Source organism: Cynocephalus volans, chromosome 14 (genome assembly GCF_027409185.1).
Source record: "Cynocephalus volans isolate mCynVol1 chromosome 14, mCynVol1.pri, whole genome shotgun sequence".
NCBI classification, from domain to species: Eukaryota; Metazoa; Chordata; class Mammalia; order Dermoptera; family Cynocephalidae; genus Cynocephalus; species Cynocephalus volans.
In genome coordinates, this window is record NC_084473.1 from 27,553,468 (window position 1) to 27,575,014 (window position 21,547).

General features: G+C 37.7%; 1 protein-coding gene across 1 annotated transcript; it reads right to left on the minus strand.

Moving 5' to 3' along the window:
* Positions 1–257: 257 nt before the first annotated feature.
* TRMT61B (tRNA methyltransferase 61B) lies at positions 258–18,741 on the minus strand. The gene is given in 12 exon segments (XM_063077754.1): positions 258–301; positions 385–462; positions 1,172–1,361; positions 1,363–1,405; positions 2,083–2,174; positions 7,705–7,895; positions 10,509–10,611; positions 15,028–15,174; positions 15,176–15,216; positions 15,219–15,586; positions 15,588–15,942; positions 18,669–18,741. Coding segments are annotated over 12 exon segments (1,725 nt in total).
* Between the last annotated feature and the right edge of the window lie 2,806 nt (positions 18,742–21,547).

The window sequence follows — 21,547 nt, forward strand, 5'->3', positions numbered from 1 at the left end:
GCTCAAGTAAAGCGACTTAGAATCATTAACTATAAAATGTCAAACTGCAAGACAAGTGTCCAAATGAGACATTAAGGAAGTTCTGAAATGTTACATATCTTTCTTTAGCTTTTGTTACTTTTTCAAAATTGTATGTAAAAGTTATAAAAATCATAGTAATAGTTAAAAATAACAATCTATTAAAGTAGTGATTTGCAACACAAAATTCTATTCTGATACTCTTCCATCTTCAAATCAGTTGCTGTCATCTGGGGTACTCAGTTAAATTGTGGTTTGAACTTCCTCAACTTGACAAGAAAAGCTAATTTAAGAGGGGAAAAAAGTAAGTCATGAATTAGAAGAAAAAACACCATTTAACATAAATAGTCTGAAAACATTACTCACCTGTATGACCAGTTTGCCAGTGTTTAGGTCTAGCAATATAGGGAAATGATCCATATGGAAAATCAGAATGTGATTCTTCTGTTGGAGAACAAAATATGTACTATAAGCCACACAAAATATTTTATAAATTGTTCACAAAAACTGTTAAAATATAAATCACTGTCCCTTTACTCTAACTTTCTTTCAGACATTTTTTCTAGTGTTTGTTCTGGAGCCACTCTGCCAGTTATCATGTAGAAACAGTTTGTCAATGATTACATGATAAAGTTATATATGGCTTTATAACCAAATGGATAAGCCCATATCATAAATCAATGGATATCTGAAAACTTGTTCATGGTTTAAATAATGCATACACACAACAAGGACCTACTCTTAGTTCTTTGAAGAATCCCAGCAGCATTTTAGAAGTTGCTTTTTGGAATACAAGCTATTGGCATAGTAGGTCCTATTAAATTCATTTTCTTCACTAATGATCACTGATCTAAATTAAAAACATTCCTTAGTGTTTTTAAATTATTTCACAAGCCAAGATCCTTGTGACGAAGAAAATATGAATATTATAAGAAGCTCAATTCCTCAAAGGTACCAGAGTTTTACAAAAAAAGCAGGAAAAGTAATTGTTCTATCCCTTAGACATTTTCCTTTAACAGAATATCACATTTCAATTTCTATTGGGGAAAAAAATCCCTGAAGAATATTTTTATAATCTATTGGTCAGTACACTCAGGAACCCATTCTCCATTTATTACTGCAAACACATGAATAAAATAAAATCAAAGCTCACCATGATCATCCTCTTGAAACATCTCACCTTCAACTCCAATTTTCTTTTGAAAATGTAGTTGTAAATTTGTGTTGATTTTAGGTTTTACTTTTTGAGATAAAATTCCATTTTTTTGTTTTGCAAGGCAAACCAACCAATCTCTGACAATGACCTCACTTATCTTCTCACATGAGAATTCACAGATGCTAGTTCAAGATGCGGATTCCATCTAAAAGTTTAATAACCTGTGTGATGCTTTCAGAAAAGTGAAAAATATACTTTACATTTCTAGTAAAATAATAACTTTATATTTAAGTTCATTCACTATACCTCTTACCCACATTTAAATGCTATAGTTAAATTGGGGGGGAGTAAAATGCAAATTAGGGCACATAATAGTAATTTCACAGGATATTAAGTAAAAAAAATACAGAGACCATAATTTAACTTTACACTTTAAAAACTTCTCTTCAAAATTGTCAGAAGAAATATGCATCTGATATTACTATTTATGCAAAGGATGATTTAAATAGCAATATAACTGAATTTGGGACATGTGTGATTTTATAACAGTTTTATGAGATGACATATATACTTTATTCAGTTACGCAATGGACATTTTATTTTTTTTTAATTTTTAACTTAATTTAATTTAATTTAATTTTTTAAAAAAGATGACCGGTAAGGGGATCTCAACCCTTGGCTTGGTGTTGTCAGCACCACGCTCAGCCAGTGAGCAAACCGGCCATCCTTATATAGGATCCAAACCCATGGCCTTGGTGTTATCAGCACCGCACTCTCCCGAGTGGGCCATGGGCCAGCCCTACAAAATGAACATTTTAGTCTGGTACTTAGGCAAACTAAAAGTGTATTTAAAAATCACTTTACACAGATTTTTACATGTTACACGTTAAAACAGCTCCATTATTCACTTTGCAACATATAAAGTGCATACACCACCCTGTTTAAGATTTGGGTATAAAACAGGCAAAGCAACTTGAGGATTTAACATATCCGAAGCTACCTATTGGGGGAGAAGGGGAAAGAGAATTGAATCAGTCTGATTCTGTTTAAATAAAGCATAGGTTTTCTTTTCTTTTTTAAAAAAAGATGACCGGTAAGGGGATCTTAACCCTTGACTTGGTGTTGTTAGCACCATGCTCTCGGAAGTGAGCCAACCGGCCATCCCCATATAGGGATCCGAACCCGAGGCCTTGGTGTTATCAGCACCACACTCTCCTGAGTGAGCCATGGGCTGGCCCAGGTTTTCTTTTCTTATTGTGGTGAAATGACACCCATTTGGAAAGCAATTAGCTAGTTAAAGTATTTCATTTGTTAGAATAGTCCAATTAACTGTCATTTAACTGCTTCCCAAAGGGTATGTTTACTATTATACAATCTGTCATCGTACTTGACTGTATATAAAAATCATAATGGTATGTCCTGCACTTGGCAATACTGATAATACAGGAATCTTTCTCTGGCAATGTATGTGATTATGAATTTAGTCAAAGAAAGATTCCTGTATTATCAATACCGCCAAGTGCAAGACATGTCATTACAACAAAATACATTAAAACATATTTGAGATAATGTGAATTTCTACTGCCAAAATTTTATAAATTTAAATCTTTAGTCCAGCCTTGGCAATAAAAATTCATATTATTTTAAAAATGTTTTAATTTTTGGGCCGGCCCGTGGCTCACTCGGGAGAGTGTGGTGCTGATAACCCCAAGGCCCCGGGTTCGGATCCCATATAGGGATGGCCGGTTCACTCATTGGCTGAGCGTGGTGTTGACAACACCAAGTCAAGGGTTAAGATCCCCTTACCGGTCATCTTTAAAAAAAAAAAAAAAAAAAGTTTTAATTTTTTATGTTCAAAGGAAAAGCTCTGGATTTTAATTTTAGAGGGTCTAATATACAAGAAACATGTCCCTTATTTCTTCCTTATTCTTTATTCAATTGCAGAGTTCAGGGCTATTTTCACAAAAGATGCCAAATAAATGATTGAAATTTTCAATTATAAATGAATTGAAAACAAGTCTGGTCAAAATAAAAATAAAGTAACATTTATTATTGAATAACTTCAGAAAGCTTAGAGTTGTCAGCGCATATATTTACTAAATGATAAATTATTCTTTTTTTATGTGTTTTTAAAACAGTATTACTATGTCAAGGGACATCATTCATTATTAATTTATTCACCAAATATTTATTAAGCACCTTCTACATGCCAAGCATTTTACTAAGTGGTAAAGATATAATGGGAACTTATATTCTATTTTGTTTCGTGAGAACTTATATTCTAATAAAGGGATAGACATTAAACAAAAATCCATTAAATACAAGGGTACTTCAAAAAGTTCATGGAAACACAGAATTGAAAGATAATACAGTACTGGCCAGCCACCAAAAAAAAAAAGACAGATAATACTTGTCTTTCCATGAACTTTTTGAAGTACCCTTGTATATAAACACATAGGACAGAGAGTGATGAGTGACATGGAGAACTATAGAACTATAAAGCAAAATAAGAGGGACAGAGTGACAGGGCAGGGAAGGGAGGTTCCATTTTAGACATAGGTTAGTCAGTGAAGAAACCTGAAGAAAATGATTAGCTTACCCTGTGGAAATTTAGGGAGGAACAGTGCTCTAGGCGTAGAGCGTAGCAAATACAAATGCTGTAAGGCAGCAGGCTTCTTGGGAGTCTGAAAAGACAGAAGGGGGAAAGTGGTAAGAGATGAAGTCTAAGATAGTGGGGATGTGGTGGGACTAGGGGAGGGACAGATTATGGAAAATCCTGCAGGCTTTAGCAAGATTTTCTGTCTACAAAGAGAAAAGCCACTGGAGAGTTTTAAAGAATGACATAACTTGATTTTTTTTTTTTAACTTTTTTTGTGTGTGGTAAAAGAAACATAAAATTTGCCATTTTAATCATTTTAACTGTACAGTTCAGTGGCATTAAGTATACTCTGACTTATTTTTAAAATCTACATACAGGGTTGGCTGGTTAGCTCACTTGGTTAGAATGTGGTTCTGATAATGCCAAAGTCAAGGGTTCAGATCTTCTTACCAGCCACCCACCAAACAATCAAAAAAAAATCTATATGCAGAAAAGACAGTGAGAATGCAAGGATGGTGGCTTGCAATAGCAAACAGCAGTGGGTATGACATGGTATGTATCGCGAAGGTAAAGCCAATTAGAATTGGCTGTGGGATATGAGAAAAGAGAAGAGTCAAGATTGAATCCAAAGTTTTCAGCCCAAGCCACTGAAAGAATGGAGATGTCAATTACTAATAAGGAAAATGATGGTGACTATGGAAAGAGCAAACTTGGGGGAAATAATCTAGAATTCAGATTGGACATGAGTTTAAGATGCCTATCATATATCCAAGTAGGGATTTCAGTGACTGAATCAAAGGGTCGACATGATGGCATAAATAGGTTCTTAGACTGTAGTTTTACTATATTGACAAGGACTAAAATCAGATAACCAAGAAAACTGCTAATCCTCCTGAATGTTCTCTTCTCAATTACCACTCGTTCAGTCACTCAAACCAGAAACTTGGAGTTACTTTCTTTACCTTGAATTCTCTTTTGAGAATCTGTGGGGTTTTGATGCTTCTGTGTGAGTTAAAGTCCCACAAATCTACCTCTTAAGTGTTTCTCAAATTAATCCTACTGCCACTGCAGTAGGTCAAGACCTCATCATATCTTGTTGAAATATTACAATGGTTTTCTTCAAAGACTTCCAGTTTCCATTCTTCCACCAGAATTATTCTAAAACAGGAATCTGGACATTCTACTGTCCTACTTAAAAATTTATCAATAGTTTTTCATTATCTACCAGATAATGTCCATATGTCCTAGCTTAATATACAGACATATTTTTCATTATTTAGCCCCTCGTGACTGCATTTGCAGCTTCATCTCCTCACTGTACCTAATTCTACAGCCGTGGTGTTTTATACTTCTGAGTAACTGCTGTTTATATGTCTATCTCTTCTTCTAGATTGAAAGCTCCTTTGAATGTATAATTCATTTTTGTCTTAGCACAGTACATGGTACATAGCAGATCCTTAGTAAATGTTTATTGAGTCAAGAAACTAAGTGGTTTGGTAATTCAGAGGAAGGTAATAATCCTCCAGCTAGATGATTAAGGGATATTCCATGCAGGAGATGACCTTTGATCTAAGCTTTGAAGGAAGAGTAGAATTTAAACAGGTGGAGAAAAAAGAGAAAAGAGGGAAATCATAAAGATGAAAACCATAGCTAACATTTATTTAATACTTTTTATGTACGAGGCACTTTTCTATGCACTTTATGTGAATTCTTCCATTTAACCCACAACAACTCTATGAAATAGGTACTATTATTGTTCCTGTTTAACACATGAGACAACTGAGGCACAGAAAGATCAAATAACTTACCCAAGGTCACATTCTCTATTACTGAGCCCAGCAGTGAACCAGGCTGAATGAACTCCAAAACCTATTTCCCTCTATTCCTTTCTCTTCCTTCTCAGAAATAGTCATTGTCTTGAAACTGGTAACATTCCCAAATAATCTTATAGTTTTACAACATATATCTACAGCTATAAACAGTACATGTTGTATACTTTAAATTTTACATATATGTGGCCACTTCACACATATTCTTTTATAATGCTCTTTTTCATTAAGCATCATGTCTTTGAGATTAATTCAGACATAGTATATTTATTGTTGGTATTTTATTGTGTCCATTCCTCTCCTGATGGTTAGTAAGGATGCTTCCAAAATTTGTTAAACCCTTTTTATTAGCCATTGTCTCTTTTTGCATTCTTGTTGTCTTTGTGGTTTAACATCTTTTTTATTCATTTACCAAATTTTGGTCGACAGGAGTATAGGCAGGTTACATAAAGGACTGAAGTAGAAAGGAAAGTTGAAATCAGATTCGGAAGGATACCAAAAGTTTTTGAATAAAAAGCTTCTGATTGATTTTTCAGCAGGACAGTGACAGGACCAGAAGTATAATTTAGAAAGATTAATCTAGAAATGATGGGAATGAATTGGAAGAGGGAAGGTTTAGAAGGTGAGATGGCAGCTAGGAGAGGAATTAAGTAGTCAAAGGGGGCAATAATCAACTAGGATAAAAGTAACCAGAAACGAAAGTGGTAGGAACATGAAAAGAAATTTATGTTTAATATATACCTTTTTATTTTTGATCAGGCACCTACCCTCAAGCAGTTCTTTTGCCAACTGATAATTTTTAGAGACTTTAAAAAAAAAAAGAAAATTCTTCATAATCTAGCCTTTACTTTATAGTTCTATATTATGACTACTTTATTTATATACACCAACTATAATTCTTTGGTCCTAACAGTATGTAACTTTCCCAGCAGTTCATACTCCTCCTCTTTCTATATTCTCTCATACTGAATATTCATCTGGCACTATTATTCAAGAGAGATTCAACTGAATAAATCTAATAAGTATTCTTTTTAGAATAGGAATGGTTTAACAGGTTTCTACAAAGCTTCAACAATATTGTTTAAACCCTCTGTTGTGTTTCATGCTTATCAAGCAAAATTCTGATGACCAATTAATCTACTAGGTATTTTTGACATTCCTATAAATGGCGTGAGTAGAGCCCCTTCTCCCTTATTGACTGTAATATGCAAGCCAAACAGAGGTGAGGAAAAAGAACTGTGGTCTTTGTGTCCAGTGACTATACACTTTAGTCATATTAGAAATAGAAACCAGTGCTGATAAAAATAATTTTCGCTCCTCTTTGAACTTTGTGTCGTCACCAAAATACTCCAACCTCCCAGCAGCCAATTGATGAAAGCAAGGAAGACTCTTGTCCCAGGCCTCAGTCACACTATGAACTGTTAAGTGGCATCACCAAGGAGAAGGCAGCTTATACTAGAATTCTGAAACTCTGAAGCCAGCTAATACCTCCTTGTTGCACGTCTCCACTGTCTTTGATCACAGCTTACAATATCATCCTCTCTTGTCTTCTCTCCTTTCATCTTCATACTACTCTGCTTCTCCCTAACTCAAACTCCTACTGCTCTTCTTCCTCACAAATCCCTCCAACCCTACTTTCTGGAGCTCTGTACATGATAAATGCCTCCATCTTCAACATCTTTAATGAATACTCCTCTCTACATCTTGACTTTAACTGTCTAAAGGTGCCTCTTGCATATTCCCTTTCAAATGGAAGCTGGTGATTTCCCCAAATCTCACAACTGAAGTTAGGCGATATCCTCAATATTCTCCCAATGCTGCTTCCAAATTATTTTTCCTTTATCCTGGAAATACCGACGTTCATGATGCTCAACTATTCCTCCTAGTCTTTGGTCATTATCCACATTCATTGACAACCTTGGCACCTGACTCAGTATGTCTCTGCCCCAAATCTAATCATGATATTAAAGGAAAATAATCTTTCCACTCCTAGAGGCAGAAATGGGCCAAATAATGAAGATCCTTGCCCGTATGAAATAAGCCTGATCCTTGTTATCTTTGTACTCAAAGTAATAACATAGGACCTACTTTAGAAAACTTACTACATTAAATGTTAAAGATTTTATGTCTTCACTTGCTCTTAAAATATCCTTATGAATAAAATCCACATTGTCTGGCCATTCTTCTACATGACTTAATTTCCATGAGTCAAGCCGGTGTTTGTAATTCTTCTTAGCCAGATCATGGTGGTCTTTTCATATTTCAAAACTTATAACTCGTCCTTGTGATCCAACTTAAGTAAAAAATAATTTATGATATTTCATAGTACGTATTAATTAGTTTATAAAAAAGTGTCAAAAATTTATTTTGCAAAGGTATTACAAGTATGTGAAAAAATAATACAAATAGTTCATGGTTACAAAAGTCTCCGTCCCATCCCTGATCCCCAAGCAATCTCTCTCTTCAGAGACAACCATATTACCAGTTATTTAACCTTCCCGGAAGAGTCAGTGCCTATCCAAGCATACAAGTATCTCTGTTTTTAATACACACTGTATTAACACACTGTCCTGCACCTTCCTTCTTACTTACCAATGTCATTTCAGGGATTATGGATGTCCTGCATTCTTTTTAACAGCTATTATACTCTATTGTATGACTATGCCATCGTTTATTTAACCAGACACCTTCAGATGAACATTTAGCTTATTTCTAGTCATATGTTAATATAAGCAATACTACAGTGAAAATTCTTGTGCCTAAGACTTTGTACTAGGAGCCAGTACACCACCATAGGATAAAGTTCTAAAAATGGAATTAATTGCTTGCTCAAGGGGTATGTGAATTTTTTATTTTGAAAAATATTAATGAATTGTCCTCCAAAAAAGTGGTACCAATTTGTACTTCTACCAACAATGTATCAGAGTCCCTATTTCTCCATACTCTCCCCTACAAAGTTATCAAACTTTTTATCTGTGTCAATCTAAAAAAGTGAATAAAGTATATCATTATGGTTTTAATTTGTACTACTTTTATTATGGATGAGGTTGAACCTGTCCTATATTCAACAAGTATTTGTATTTTCGTGTGCATCTCAAGAACTTTCAAACTGTTTAGCATAGTAATACTGCAATTCCAGAGAATAGTACTACATTTTAACTTAAAGCAACTAACTTTCTGCCCACCTCTATCTGAAGTGATTTGATAGCATTTGGAGACTATCCTGATCAATCAGTCTATAGTTTATTAATGACAAGTTTAAATTCCAGGATGTCTTTTGAAATGTAACTCCAGCTGCAAGTCCTTGTGTTCTCAGGGCATAAAAATTAATTCGTCACATAAGCTAAACAATTGGAAAAGAAAATCATGAGGAAAAAGATCTCTATCCTAAAGGTAAATAGCAATAATTTCTTGCTCACTCATAGTGTGGGATTATTCATACCTTGACACTCCTCCAATACCATAGATTTTAGAGAATGGGCACTTCTCCTGTCTCACAAATTTTTATAAATCTATTTTGTCAAAATTTAGGAATTTGTCACAGATTGTGAAGAAGTGACTGCCTTTAATTATGTACAGAAAAGAGTCAAACAAAAGATCTGAAGAGCCCAGCACAAATTTATGGACCGGGCATAACCTGGATTATATTTGTATGTGATGGCCTTAGGTCAAAGAACAAAAGGTCTAATTTCAGTATATTTCTAACTGTAATCTTTATAAAATCTCTCCAGAGAGAATGTGTGACTGTTCAGTGGTCTATTATGATCTAGGCATGGGAACACTGCACAGGAAGCCAGATGAGCAAAGCCACCCTAACGCTCAGAGGAATTAGGTTGTCAAAGAGGGCACTAATCAACTAGAATAACGGTAATGAGAAATAAAGTGGTAGGAGCATAAAAATAAATTTATGCTTAATACCTACCACTTGTCTTTTGATAAGGTACCTACCTTCAAGCAGTACTTTTATCAACTGACAATTTTTAGAGACTTTCCTAAAGAAAACTCTTCATAATGTAGCTTTAACTTAGATATTCTGTATTATGATTAATTTATGAACAACTACAATACCTTAGCCCTAACAGTATATAACTCTTCTGCAGCAGCTGATCATACTGAGTATTCACCTGGCACTATTATTCAACAATAAAGTGTACATGTGTATACCCCCCAAAAAGAGTACAAGAATGTTCAGAGCAGCACTATTGGTAATATTCCACTATTCCAACTCAAACGTCCATCAACAAAGTGGATAAATAAATTGTGATTTATTTTTAAAATGGAGTACTATACAGCAACTAAAATGAAAGAGCTACTGCTATATGCAATGGCTAAATCTAATAAAAATAATGATGAATGAAGGAAGCCAGATATAAAAGAGTACATACTGTATGATTCCATTTATATAAGGTTCAAAATAGGCAAAACTAACCAATGATGATAAAAGTCAGAATAGTGGTCACCTTTGGGGAGGAAAGAAACTGGGAGGGGACATGAGGAGATTTTTGTGGTGTAGGAACATTCCCTACTTTGATATGGGTAATAACTACATGAATGTGATCATTATATAATTATTCATTAAGGTATACACTTATGATCTGCACTCTTTTCTGTAGCTGTGTTTTGCTCCAGTAAAAAGTTTACTTTCAAAAAAAAAAAAAGTTAGAATTCAAAAGCATGGAACAAGAGAAAACAAAGAAAATGGAGGGTAGATAGAGTGACTGAAAAAAATATATAAAACAGAAAGAAAAATAGTTACCTACATTTGGTTTTGAGGAGAATGCTCTCTAGCACAAAGTTATGCAAGCATTTTCCCAATTATCTTTCTCTCTTTAACTTTTCATTATTATGAACAAATTGAATGTTTTCTTTGTCATCGAGATCCATCTCACTTAACCTAGTATCTTACTTGCTTTTGATAAAAATAAGCTCATTCCTACAGAGCCTGAGCCAGCTTCCAAAACAGTATCACCTGGGTTGATATTCATCATCACCAGTGTCATACTCAGACCCTATGATTGAAGCACAGTATGAGAGACTCAGCAACCAATAGGTATGTACTGAGCACCTATCTGTTGTTGTTTTTTTTCCTGTGTTTAGCTGGTATGGGGATCGAACCCTGGACCTTGGTGTTAACAGCACCACACTCTAACCAACTGAGCTAATCGGCCAGCCCTAGCACCTACCCTTATATACTATGTTGAACATGGAGAAGAAGGGAGGAAAAAAAGGATTAGACTCTGGCCCTGCCTACAAAGAGCTTCTGCTTGATGAAGTAAGAGAGATTCAAGAATCAATTAGCAAATAAGGCAGCACTTCAGAATAATACTAAAATTATAGACAATCAGTATAATGGGAGCTCAGGGAAAGAAGAAAGCAGCAGACTGCCCAGCTCAAAGACAAATAGAAGAGAATTTAAAGAAACAGTCACAAGGTAGGAACAGCTTTAAACAAAGCGGAGGGAGAATAAACACAGTTTGCTCATCGCAGGAAGAGAGATAAGGAGAGATTTAAATGCCAGTCTGAGGCTTTGAACTTGGCCTGGTAAGCAACTTGGGAGAATGTCACCGAGGTGATATAAATGGCAGTTTATGAAGATTAATCAGGCAAGGGAATATAGGATACACTAAAGAAAAATTAGAGGCAGGAAGACCATTTAGGAAGCTGTTAAAGCTCTGTGTGAAATGACGAACTTCTAATTTAGAATTAAGATATTAGGAATAGACCAGAGGACCCATTTGCCAAACACTACAATCTAAGAATTGTTTTTGTTAGTACAACAGGAATATTATAGAAAATAGTAATAAGAGTTCTTTATTGAAACTTTACCACATGCCAGGCTTCTGTAACTGTGCAAACTGCTTTTATACATTATCTTGTTTAATCAGAATAATTATATGAGAAAAGTATCATCATCCTTATTATAAAGATGAGAAACTAGAGGTTAAGTAATTTACCCAAGGTCACATTGCCAGGAATTAAGTGGGAAAGTCAGGAGTAGAATTGATGTTGAACTCCAAAGATCACATTGCCGACCATTACTCTACACCAAATGTTACAGAGAGAATTTTAAATCAGCATTTATTTCAATATTCCCCCAATACCAAATCTTCAAAAGTTGCTATTAAGCAGCACATCCAACAAGTTTTTACTGTCTTTTCCTTCTCTGGGAAAAGCTGCTTGCGAAAATTCTAAAAGGAGAAGGTTTCTAGGGTCCTTTTGTCCAGTCATAACAGAATTGTGAATTAAGTATAGTTTTGATTGCAAAAGTAAATATTTAACAGGTATAGTCATCTAATTAAAAGCCAAAATGTCTTCTTCTAAAATGCTGGACTAAGGCTTCAACCAAATGACACACAGACATAATTTAAGATGTATTAGTCAAAAAGTTTTGTTCACAAATGTTTAGTCTTCTTCTCTTATGTACTGGGTCCCTTGCTTGGGGGAGAACTGGAAAGTGGGCAGAGACAACTTCACGTAGGAGTAGGAGGCAGCTTGGGCAGTCATTTCAATGGAATGCCCTAGAGAAGGTTGTTCCATTTTCTTGGATATTTCATAGAAGATACAGAAACCTGGTACATTATAAAATAAAGAAACTGGAGCACACTTTAGTTTTTGCTTCCTGCCATTCATTCAAGTTACTAGTTCTCAACAGAGTGAGTTTTCTAGATTGGATCCCACTAAAGACATGGTGGGACATTAGCTTTTATTCATTTCTCTGCCTCCTTCCAAAAAGGACTTGAGGCTGGTGGGAGACTTCTCCAGAGTTATGAAATATCACTCTACTACTGAGTTTTCTACAGTTTTAAAACTTCAGGGTTTGGTTTTTTTGTAGAGGTAATCAAGTTATAAAACTACAGGCTGTCAAACAACCCTTTTAGACTTACATTTTTTTCTGCAACAGGAATTCTAATCTCTTCCCTAATTAATCCAAAGTATAAAATCTAATCCTCAGACTAAGGTTTTTTATTTTTCCTTCTTAGCCTAAGATTTTAATTGAGCTTCAATTTAGCTATTATTAAGTGGCAACAATTTCTACTATCCAATTGTCCTTATATAAGTGTTATAATTATGCAAGTCAGCAGAAAAGATTAATTAGAAAATATGATGACTGTTGCCATTTCTATTTCTACTCCAAAGCTAAAAGTGCTTGATAGTGACCAATGTGAAATGTTGACATTTTAGAAGTAATTGTTAGGAAGTTGATGTAAAATTGTTCCCACTGACCTATTTTTTACATTAAGACAAAACTATGTACAGTTGCCCCTCCATATCCGTGGGTTCTGCAACACTGGATTAAACCAACCATGGATCAAAAATATTTTTTTTAAAAAACTGCATCTGTACTTAACACATAAAGACTCTTTCTTGTCATCATTCCCTAAACAGTACAGTATTATAACTATTAAACAGCATTTACATTGTATTAGGTATTATAAGTAATCTAGAGATGATTTAAAGCATACCGGAGGATGTGCGTAGGTTATATGCAAATTATACGCCATTTTATATCAGGGACTTGAGCATCCACGGATAAGATTACCAGCTACAGATACCAAGGGACGACTGTAATTCTAACGGGGAAATCGGCTTTTAAGAATCATTTGAGGTATTCCCTCAAAAAGCATTTCAGAGTTGTAAAGGTTGAAGTCAAATTTCCTGCAGCCAGTTTAGGGAGACAAAAAGAAAAGTCAACACCTAGCAAGTCCATTTAAATTCCTCCACTGAGTGGCACACCGTGACTTTCATTTGTGACAAACGGAAAGACAGTGCATTAAAGTTATAGCTTTATAAACTCTCGTTTTGTCTAGTGGGGATAAAAAAGACATAATGAAGCAAGATGAAATTCCAAAAGTATTTTATTATGACTAAGACTTTTAGTCTTTTTTTTTTTTGTCTTTTTTGTGACCGGCCGCACCGCGCTCAGCCAGTGAGCGCACCGGTCATCCCTATATAGGATCCGAACCCGCGGCGGGAGCAGTGAGTGCTGCGTTTCCAGCGCCGCACTCTCCCGAGTGCCCACGGGATCGGCCTAAGACTTTTAGTCTTAAGGGTAGAGAAGTGATGTAGACAATGAAAGCTTCCGTCAAGAGTTTATGATACCCAATTATCCTAAAGCCCCTGGGGGAAGGTTTTCTTAGACCCCGGATACACCTTTCAAATTGGATTCCTACTTAGAACATTCCACTGGTTCTCCACTAGACATAGAATAAAATTCTCTCTCCAACCGCATCTCATATCAGGTCCCTCACCTGACCCACTCAGGCCACAATAGGAACTCTGCAATACTTCTCCCTTCCCAAGAACGCTCTGCTTCTAGGTCTTTGTAAGGCTGGCTCCTCCTTATTTAGGTTTCCTATCAAATGTACCTCCTTGGAGACCTTCTCTAATCACCCGACATAAGTGTTCTCCTCCCCCAGCCCACCCTACAAAAGGTCATTGTTAATCTATTTGTTTTCATGGTACTTAGTACTACCTCATTCTTTCATTTACTTGTTTTGTTTTTTGCCACCCCCTCTAGAATGTAAGACCTATGTTGAGAGCAAGGACTAAAACAGTGCCTTGAATATAGAAGGTGGTCAATTACAGTATTTGCTGAATAAATAATGAATGAATCCTCATCTGGAGAAAGGAGGAGTTGTGCTACAGAGAGACATTCTACTCAAGGACTGTTGACTGTGATTAAGGATTGAGATAAACCACTAGCAATAGGCGATTGGTATACGATTGAAACTAGGAACTAGGCAGTTAACTCATTTACAAAGAATATTCGTTTCATGTATCGTATTTATTTATTTATTATTTATTTATTTATTTATATATATGTCTTTTTCGTGACCGGAACTCAGCCAGTGAGCGCACCGGCCATTCCTATATAGGATCCGAACCCGCGGCGGGAGCGTCGCCGCGCTCCACGGGCTCGGCCTGTATTTAATGTTACCTATTAATACTAGACTTTTGTTTTTTTCCTAAAGGGAAAAGTATAGTAATAATATATAGTGTTGCTAAAATACATCTCTAGTAGCACGCCTTATTAAACTAAATATGATTATTAAAATGACTACACCAAAATTGTCCCCCCAAAAGTTCAACATTCTCTTGATTTCTGAATTTGCAAACTTAAGAGTAATGGGGAACAAATATAAGTACTCATTATGTGCCTAGTGAGTCCACATCACTCTAATAGCAAATTGACATTCTCTGCATTTTACAGATTAGGGAATTGAGACTCCCAAGTCAAAATTAAAATCTGGTTTATTCCTCCTCATGACAAGATACGTAAAAGCCATGTTCATTGGTTTATTTTTTTAAAGGCTGGGAACGATAAAAAATTCAAATCGTTCCGTGATGTGCTTAATCAGGACTGTCGTACTGCATCTGTCTTTGCTCTTCCTCGAACCAATACCACCTAATCCCCACCGCATTACCTTTGGGTATGTTACGGCAGACCCTCTTTTCATCAATAGTGCATAGTCTTCCAAGGTCGGCCTCCTCAGCATGACCTGCTTACCAGAGGAACTCCTGAGTATCTGGCCGGGGAACTTCCCCACGATCTCGCTGAAAGCGACTGACCCCCCAGTTACTATTTAAGTACCCGGAATTGCTCGACTTAAACATTTCTTAAGTTGTGTTTCTCTCTTCCCAGTCTCAGCTAAAATCAGCTCCCCAGCCCGAAAGGGTCCCTCTCTGGAAGTTGAGCAGGAAGGGGAGACGCAACGTTCTTCGACCTCGGTCGCGGACTGGGCCAGGGAGAGCAGCGAGGGACCCCCGGACCCCTGGAGTGCGGGATCGGACGGGCCCTGGTCTCCGCCAGAGTCCTCGCGCTCTCGAGGGGGTGACTCCCCCTCCGGCATGGGCAGTCTGAGGCTTTCCAGTGATGAAAGGCATCTGGTCCCAAAGTCCGAGACGCGAAGAGGGAGAGAAGGGGATAATTCTGCGCCTGGGGCTTTAGTTTGCGCAGCCTCGCGCTCTCCTTTTCCATTTCGCGTCTCTAGTCGAGGACTCGCCACACAGGGACCGGGATCCCTCAAAGAGCTCTCGTCCAAGACCGCGGAGGACTGAAAGGCTTTCCAGCCCCGACGGCCTCCGGAGGGCTGGTAAGACCAGATCGCGGGGCCTTCCGGCCAGCATGGTGCCGTGCGCAGGCGCCGTCGCAGGCGCGTGACGTAAGCCGGGCGAGGCCCCTCCTCTCGCTGCCTGTCGCACTGACGCAGCCGCGGTGCCCCCAGGAACTGGAAGAGTTCCGCTACTGCAACTGCGACTGCGCCTGTGTCCCGGGTTGGGGAGGGCAAGGGGGTAGGCCGAGCTGTGGGCGCGGGAGCGGCGGGGTCCTCGTTGAGTAGCTTTCCGAGTAGCATGTTCCGCTCACGCGCGGGGGCCCATTTTCCACGTGGGAGTGTGGGCAGAGTAAACAATTACAGCTGATAATTCTCCGCCGGCATGGTCCGGGGACAGGAGAATTAAGAAAGACAGAACTTGGGGCTGGCCCCGTGGCTCACTCGGGAGAGTGCGGCGCTGGGAGCGCAGCGGCGCTCCCGCCGCAGGTTCGGAGCCTATATAGGGATGGCCGGTGCGCTCACTGGCTGAGCGCGGTGCGGGCGACACCAAGCCAAGGGTTGCGATCTCCCTACCGGTCACATAAAAAAAAAAAAAAAGAACTTGTCAAGGCGCTGCGTGAACTGTGAAGTCGTATACCAGGCTCAGCTCACTAGTAATAGTGACATGAACGTCCTAGAATGCATAAGTACGACCAGCCCCGAGATGCGTTTGACGGACGGCCTGGAAAGCGCCACCGCTGACCGCTTCTTTGCCAATTGACTGCGATATCCTTCCCCAAACCCCAGCGAGTCCCTTTTGAGTGGGCTGTAACCACCCGCCTGCCCTCACCCCCACCCCCAGATGATCCAGGAAGAGCGATTAAAGTGACAGTATTCACTGTGCTTATTGAACAGAATTTTTTATATTTAAAATAGAGCATTTAGTTAACTAAGTATTTTACCCTCCCAAAAACTAAATAGAAGGATCTTAAAACGGGAAAGGGTATCTTTAGAGTCTGAAGTCATTTAACATTAAATATCACTAACTGGTTTGCTTAATATTTAGTTCACGTGGCAAAAGTTTATTAAGGGTATGGCAATGCCAGGCACATTAAATCCTATTCAAGTTTACAACAACTCTCTGTTAGAAGTAAGTATTCCCATTTTACACCTAAGAAAAGTGACCCAGGGAGGTTAAACGATTTGGGAAAGGTACCATATCTGACAAGTGGCCTGGCAGGATTTCCTCGTTAGGTCGATCTGGTTCAACAGCCCATGCTCTTTGAACTGTAACACCCTTTAGAAAGACTGTTCAACAGTACAGTTGGATTTAGAGTTATAGTGGAAGTATGTTCAAAGGACTATGAATTCAGTATGAATTTGGTTTAAATTTGATAAAGTAAATGAATCTTGTTATTTCTTCTTTTTTTTTTTTTTTGGCAGCTGGCTGGTAAGGAGATCTGAGCCCCTGACCTTTGTGTGACAAGGCTGTACTCTAACCCTGAGCTAACCAGCCAGCTTGTTATTACTAAGACATAAATTCATACTTTCTAATCTGTGCTTTCTAGGATATCAGCCACCATAAACTCCATCATCAGGATTTCTCTCTTTTAATTCTACAAATGAATAAATAAACTGTTCTTTCCCCAACTGCATGTCTCACTTTTGGTTTTTTTTTTTTTTTTTTAAGAAAAATTCTTATAACCAATCTTTTCCAGGAGCCTGGGGCTTTTCTCACTGCCTTTTCTCATTGTAGCATTCTTTAGAGAAAAAGTCATTCATGGATATCAAGTTTTTGAAATTAAGAAGATTATCATTGCCAAATATGGACCTGAGTTGGAACCTCCTGAATTCTAAGCGCTACAGTGGCTTTTAAATTGAAAATTCCTGCTTTATTATCTCAAATATTATTAAATGATACTTGATTTATTTCAGAAGAAGCAATTGGGAAAAAGAAGATATATTGACAAAATATGGGAAGAAAATTTGTGTATCTTTGATTTTTGAGATAAACTGTAAACAGAAAATGACATCCCTTTCTTTTCATTGTTTGAATAACAGACGCAATGTTATAAATATTTTGTCCTATACATGTGATAAAGTACATTGATAAATTTGAAAAATTATTCCTTATTTATTTACTGTCTTTCAGAGCATTTAAAATCTCAAAAGAAAAAAGTCATTGTGTGAACCTTTCTATTTTTGGTTCTTCCTTTGCTTCTGTCTTCCCTGTGAAATTGCCAATCTGCATGCTGAAACTATTCTCTGAATTCATCATCAACTCATGCTTACATTATGACATAAGGCCAAGAAAGAACTGTTGTCTAGCGATATATAGTTAGGCAAAGTCCAAACAGCTGTCAAGAAATCCTGTGGCTTGATAGCTAACATTTTTAAATCTGCAGTCTAACTAGACCACTGGTTCCTGTTCCACAGATCTTCTCTAGCTCTTTGCATGTGATTCATCCTTCTATTTCGTATAACTCCCCCTTGTCCTTCAGGTATCAACTTCACATTACCACCAGCATGGTGGCTTATACTGACTCCAAAAACCTGGATAAGTGCCTCTCCTTTGTGCTTTCAGTGGGCCCTGTCTTTAGACCTATCATGGCACATGTTATACTGTATGAAAATTGCTCTTTATTTACCAATTCCCGGGTTTGAGGATATGACTGTTGAGGAGAGTACTATGTCTTTCCATCGTTATAATTCCAGTGCCTGGCACACAATAGGTCTTCAATAAATATTTGTTGAATAAAGGAAGGAGGAAAGCAGGAAATGTGAAAACCAGCAGCTCCGATATCTACTCTTCTATTTAAATAATTCAATGTGTAAACATGTCCAATATATTTGTTATTACATATTTTGTTCTGTATCTGCACGTTTATTTAGTTTTTATACTCACATTGTGAGCCATCATTTTAGAATTTCAAGAACTGATTAGTCCTTCAGATTCCTCTCCTGAAGAAGATCTTGGATCTTCTTTCCTCCTCCTCAGGGTCCTTCTTTTGGAGAATGAGCTGACTCCTCACCTCCATCCCCGCCACCCTCTTGCTGGTCAGCCTGGCCCACAGAGGACATCTGAACTGGGCCTCTTCTTTTCATTCTTCGTCTCTTTCTCAGGTACTCCAACTCACTCTGTAGAACTCAACAAGTCCTCCGGTTTTTAAAGTTATTTGTGAGGCATTTCAACTTTGTGTTTATGTTCCCTTTCTTTGTTTACTACTATGGTTTGAATGTTTGTCCCTTCCAAAGCTCATGTGGAAGTTTGATCCCCAGTGTGGCAGTGTTGAGAGATGGAGCCTTCGGGAGGCGATGGGATTGTGAGGGCTGTGTCCATATGAATGCGTTAATCGACTCATAGATTAATGGGTTAATGGATAAGTATCACGGAAGTGGCACTTGTGGCTTTATAAGGAGAGGAAGAAGCATGTTAGCGTGCACTCACTGAGCCTTTGCCTTGTGATACCCTGTGCCACCTCAAGACTCTGTAGAGGGTACCCACCAAGAAGAAGGCCCTCACCAGATGCACCTCTCAACCTTGGACTTCCTAGCCTCCAAAACTATAAGAAATAAATTTTATTTATTTATTTTTAATAGATTACCACTTCAGGTATTCTGTTACCAGCAACAGAAAGTAGACTAATACGTTCACCAAACTTATAATGAATACACATAAATTTTAGAGGAGTCTGATTATTTTAAGTCTTAAAACCTTGGGAAGATCCATTCATCTATTCATTCATCATTCATTCACTTTGTATAATTAGCTCCTAACCATGCATATCTCACCTCAAGAGGACTTATCCGAACACCCAGGACAAATGCTGTTCTAGTCTTCTTCTATCTATTGCTGTTCTTTGTTTTGCTTTGTTTTTACACAATTGTACTCATACCCTTTTCCTTTCTTTTTCTCTTTACTCTTTTCTCATACTTTCTCTTTGTATTGTACATTTTGAATGAGCATAAACAACAGTAAATGCTTTGGGTCACACCTTAGCAGGACCATGTACAAGTCTCACCATTGTGAACTTCCATACTGTAACAAATCTTGCCTGAATAAGTGATTCTAGTTTGTGCTATGTAAAGTCAAACAATTTGGTAAGGTTGATTCAGGGTTAAGGTGGCACTCTGTCTGATGTGTTACGTAATCCTGAGTGTGGTCTCCATTCTAAAGTTTACCTCATAGATCAAAATGGCTTCTCATGCTCTAGCCATCACATCCCAATCCCAGTCAGTAAGAAGGGGGAAGAGGCAAGAAAGTCATGCCCTTTTTCTTTAGAAACACTTCCCTAAAATGTACATATCACCTCTATTTACATTTTATTGACCAGGACTTAATCACATGGCCACATCTAGCTGCAAGGGAAGCTGATATACTTAGTCTTTATTACAGCTGGACATATGTAAGCTAAAAATCTAAAATTCTATTACTACTGAAGAAGGGAGCAATGGATTTAAGGGCAACTAGCATTTTCTCTCACAGGTGCATACTAGCTAATTTAGGCAATCTCCTTTTAATGAGTGTGTTGTATTCCTAAACTGTAGCTATAAATAGGATATTTGCAATCTGGTGTCAATACTGGTTATATTCCCACATTTGCTCAAAAGCCTATTTAAGGGTAAAGTAGCTGAACCAATGTCTTTAAAAAGACAATGGAAAACTGTTAACAAGACCCTTGTATCTTTTTAAACAAAAAATTAAATATAAAATCCATATTTTCAACTGTCTGCTAGACACCACCACCTACTAATATGCTGGTACCTCAAACTCAGCATGGCCCAAGCTGAACAAACTCATCATTTCTGCCTTTGCTCTGTTCTTTTGTTCTTCCAGTGCCCTGGAACCCTGGTTCTGTATCAGTTTAAATTACATGATTTTCTGTTATTTTTAGACCACAAAAGTTTCAAGTCACCTGTAATTCTTCTCTCTGAAACTCTCTTTCAACACAGATGGATGGATAAACACTTACACCTTCTGGTCAGTGGCCCTCTCTTGTGGATTTTTTCCCCCAGTTCCATTAGCCACCACCTTAGGCAGACATCTTCCTCACACTCTGTGATGATTAATGTTAGGTGTCAACTTGACTAAATTAAGGAATACCTAGAAACACAGTAAAGCATTATTTTTGGATGTGTCTGTGAGGGTTTTTTCCAGAGGAGATTGGCATGTGAGCTTGATGGAGTAGGTGGGGAAGACCTGCCCTCAATATGGGCAGGCATCATCCAATCTGCTGAGAGCCCAGAGAGAACAAAAACAGAGGAGAAGGTGAATGTCTCTCTCTATCCACTGGAGCTAGGATACATTCTTTTCTCCTGTCCATTGACATCAGAACTCCATGCTCCCCAACCCTTCGGTTTCAGGACTTACACCAGCAGCACTTCCAGGTTCTCAGGCCTATTGGCTTCCCTGGTTCTGAGGTTTCCTTGGACTGAGCTATGCTATTGGCATCACAGGATCTTTAGTTTGCCAATCTTTAGTGAGACTTCTCAGACTTCATAATCACATGAGCCAATCCCTCTAATAAATTCCCCTTCATATATCTATATACATATTCTATTGGTTCTGTCTCTCTGGAGACCCCTGATTACATAGTCTATTTCAGTAGCCAGCAAATTTGACTACCTGTGTCTGAAGCCTCCTTGCTCCTTTCATACATTCTTTCATTCAGTTATTGGATAAATATGTGTTGAATATCTACTGTGTACCACACATTGTGCTAGGCTAGGGATGCAGAGATTGAAGAGAGATGTGAGGAGTAGTTCTTGCCCTCAAAGAACTCACAGTCCATTAGGGAAGATACAGTGGATACCGAGGTCAGAATGGGAGTTCTCTGCCCAGCATCCAGGCAATAAAGAGGTGTACAGTCTGTGAAGAATTTTAAAACAGTACTAAAACCAACTAAAAGTC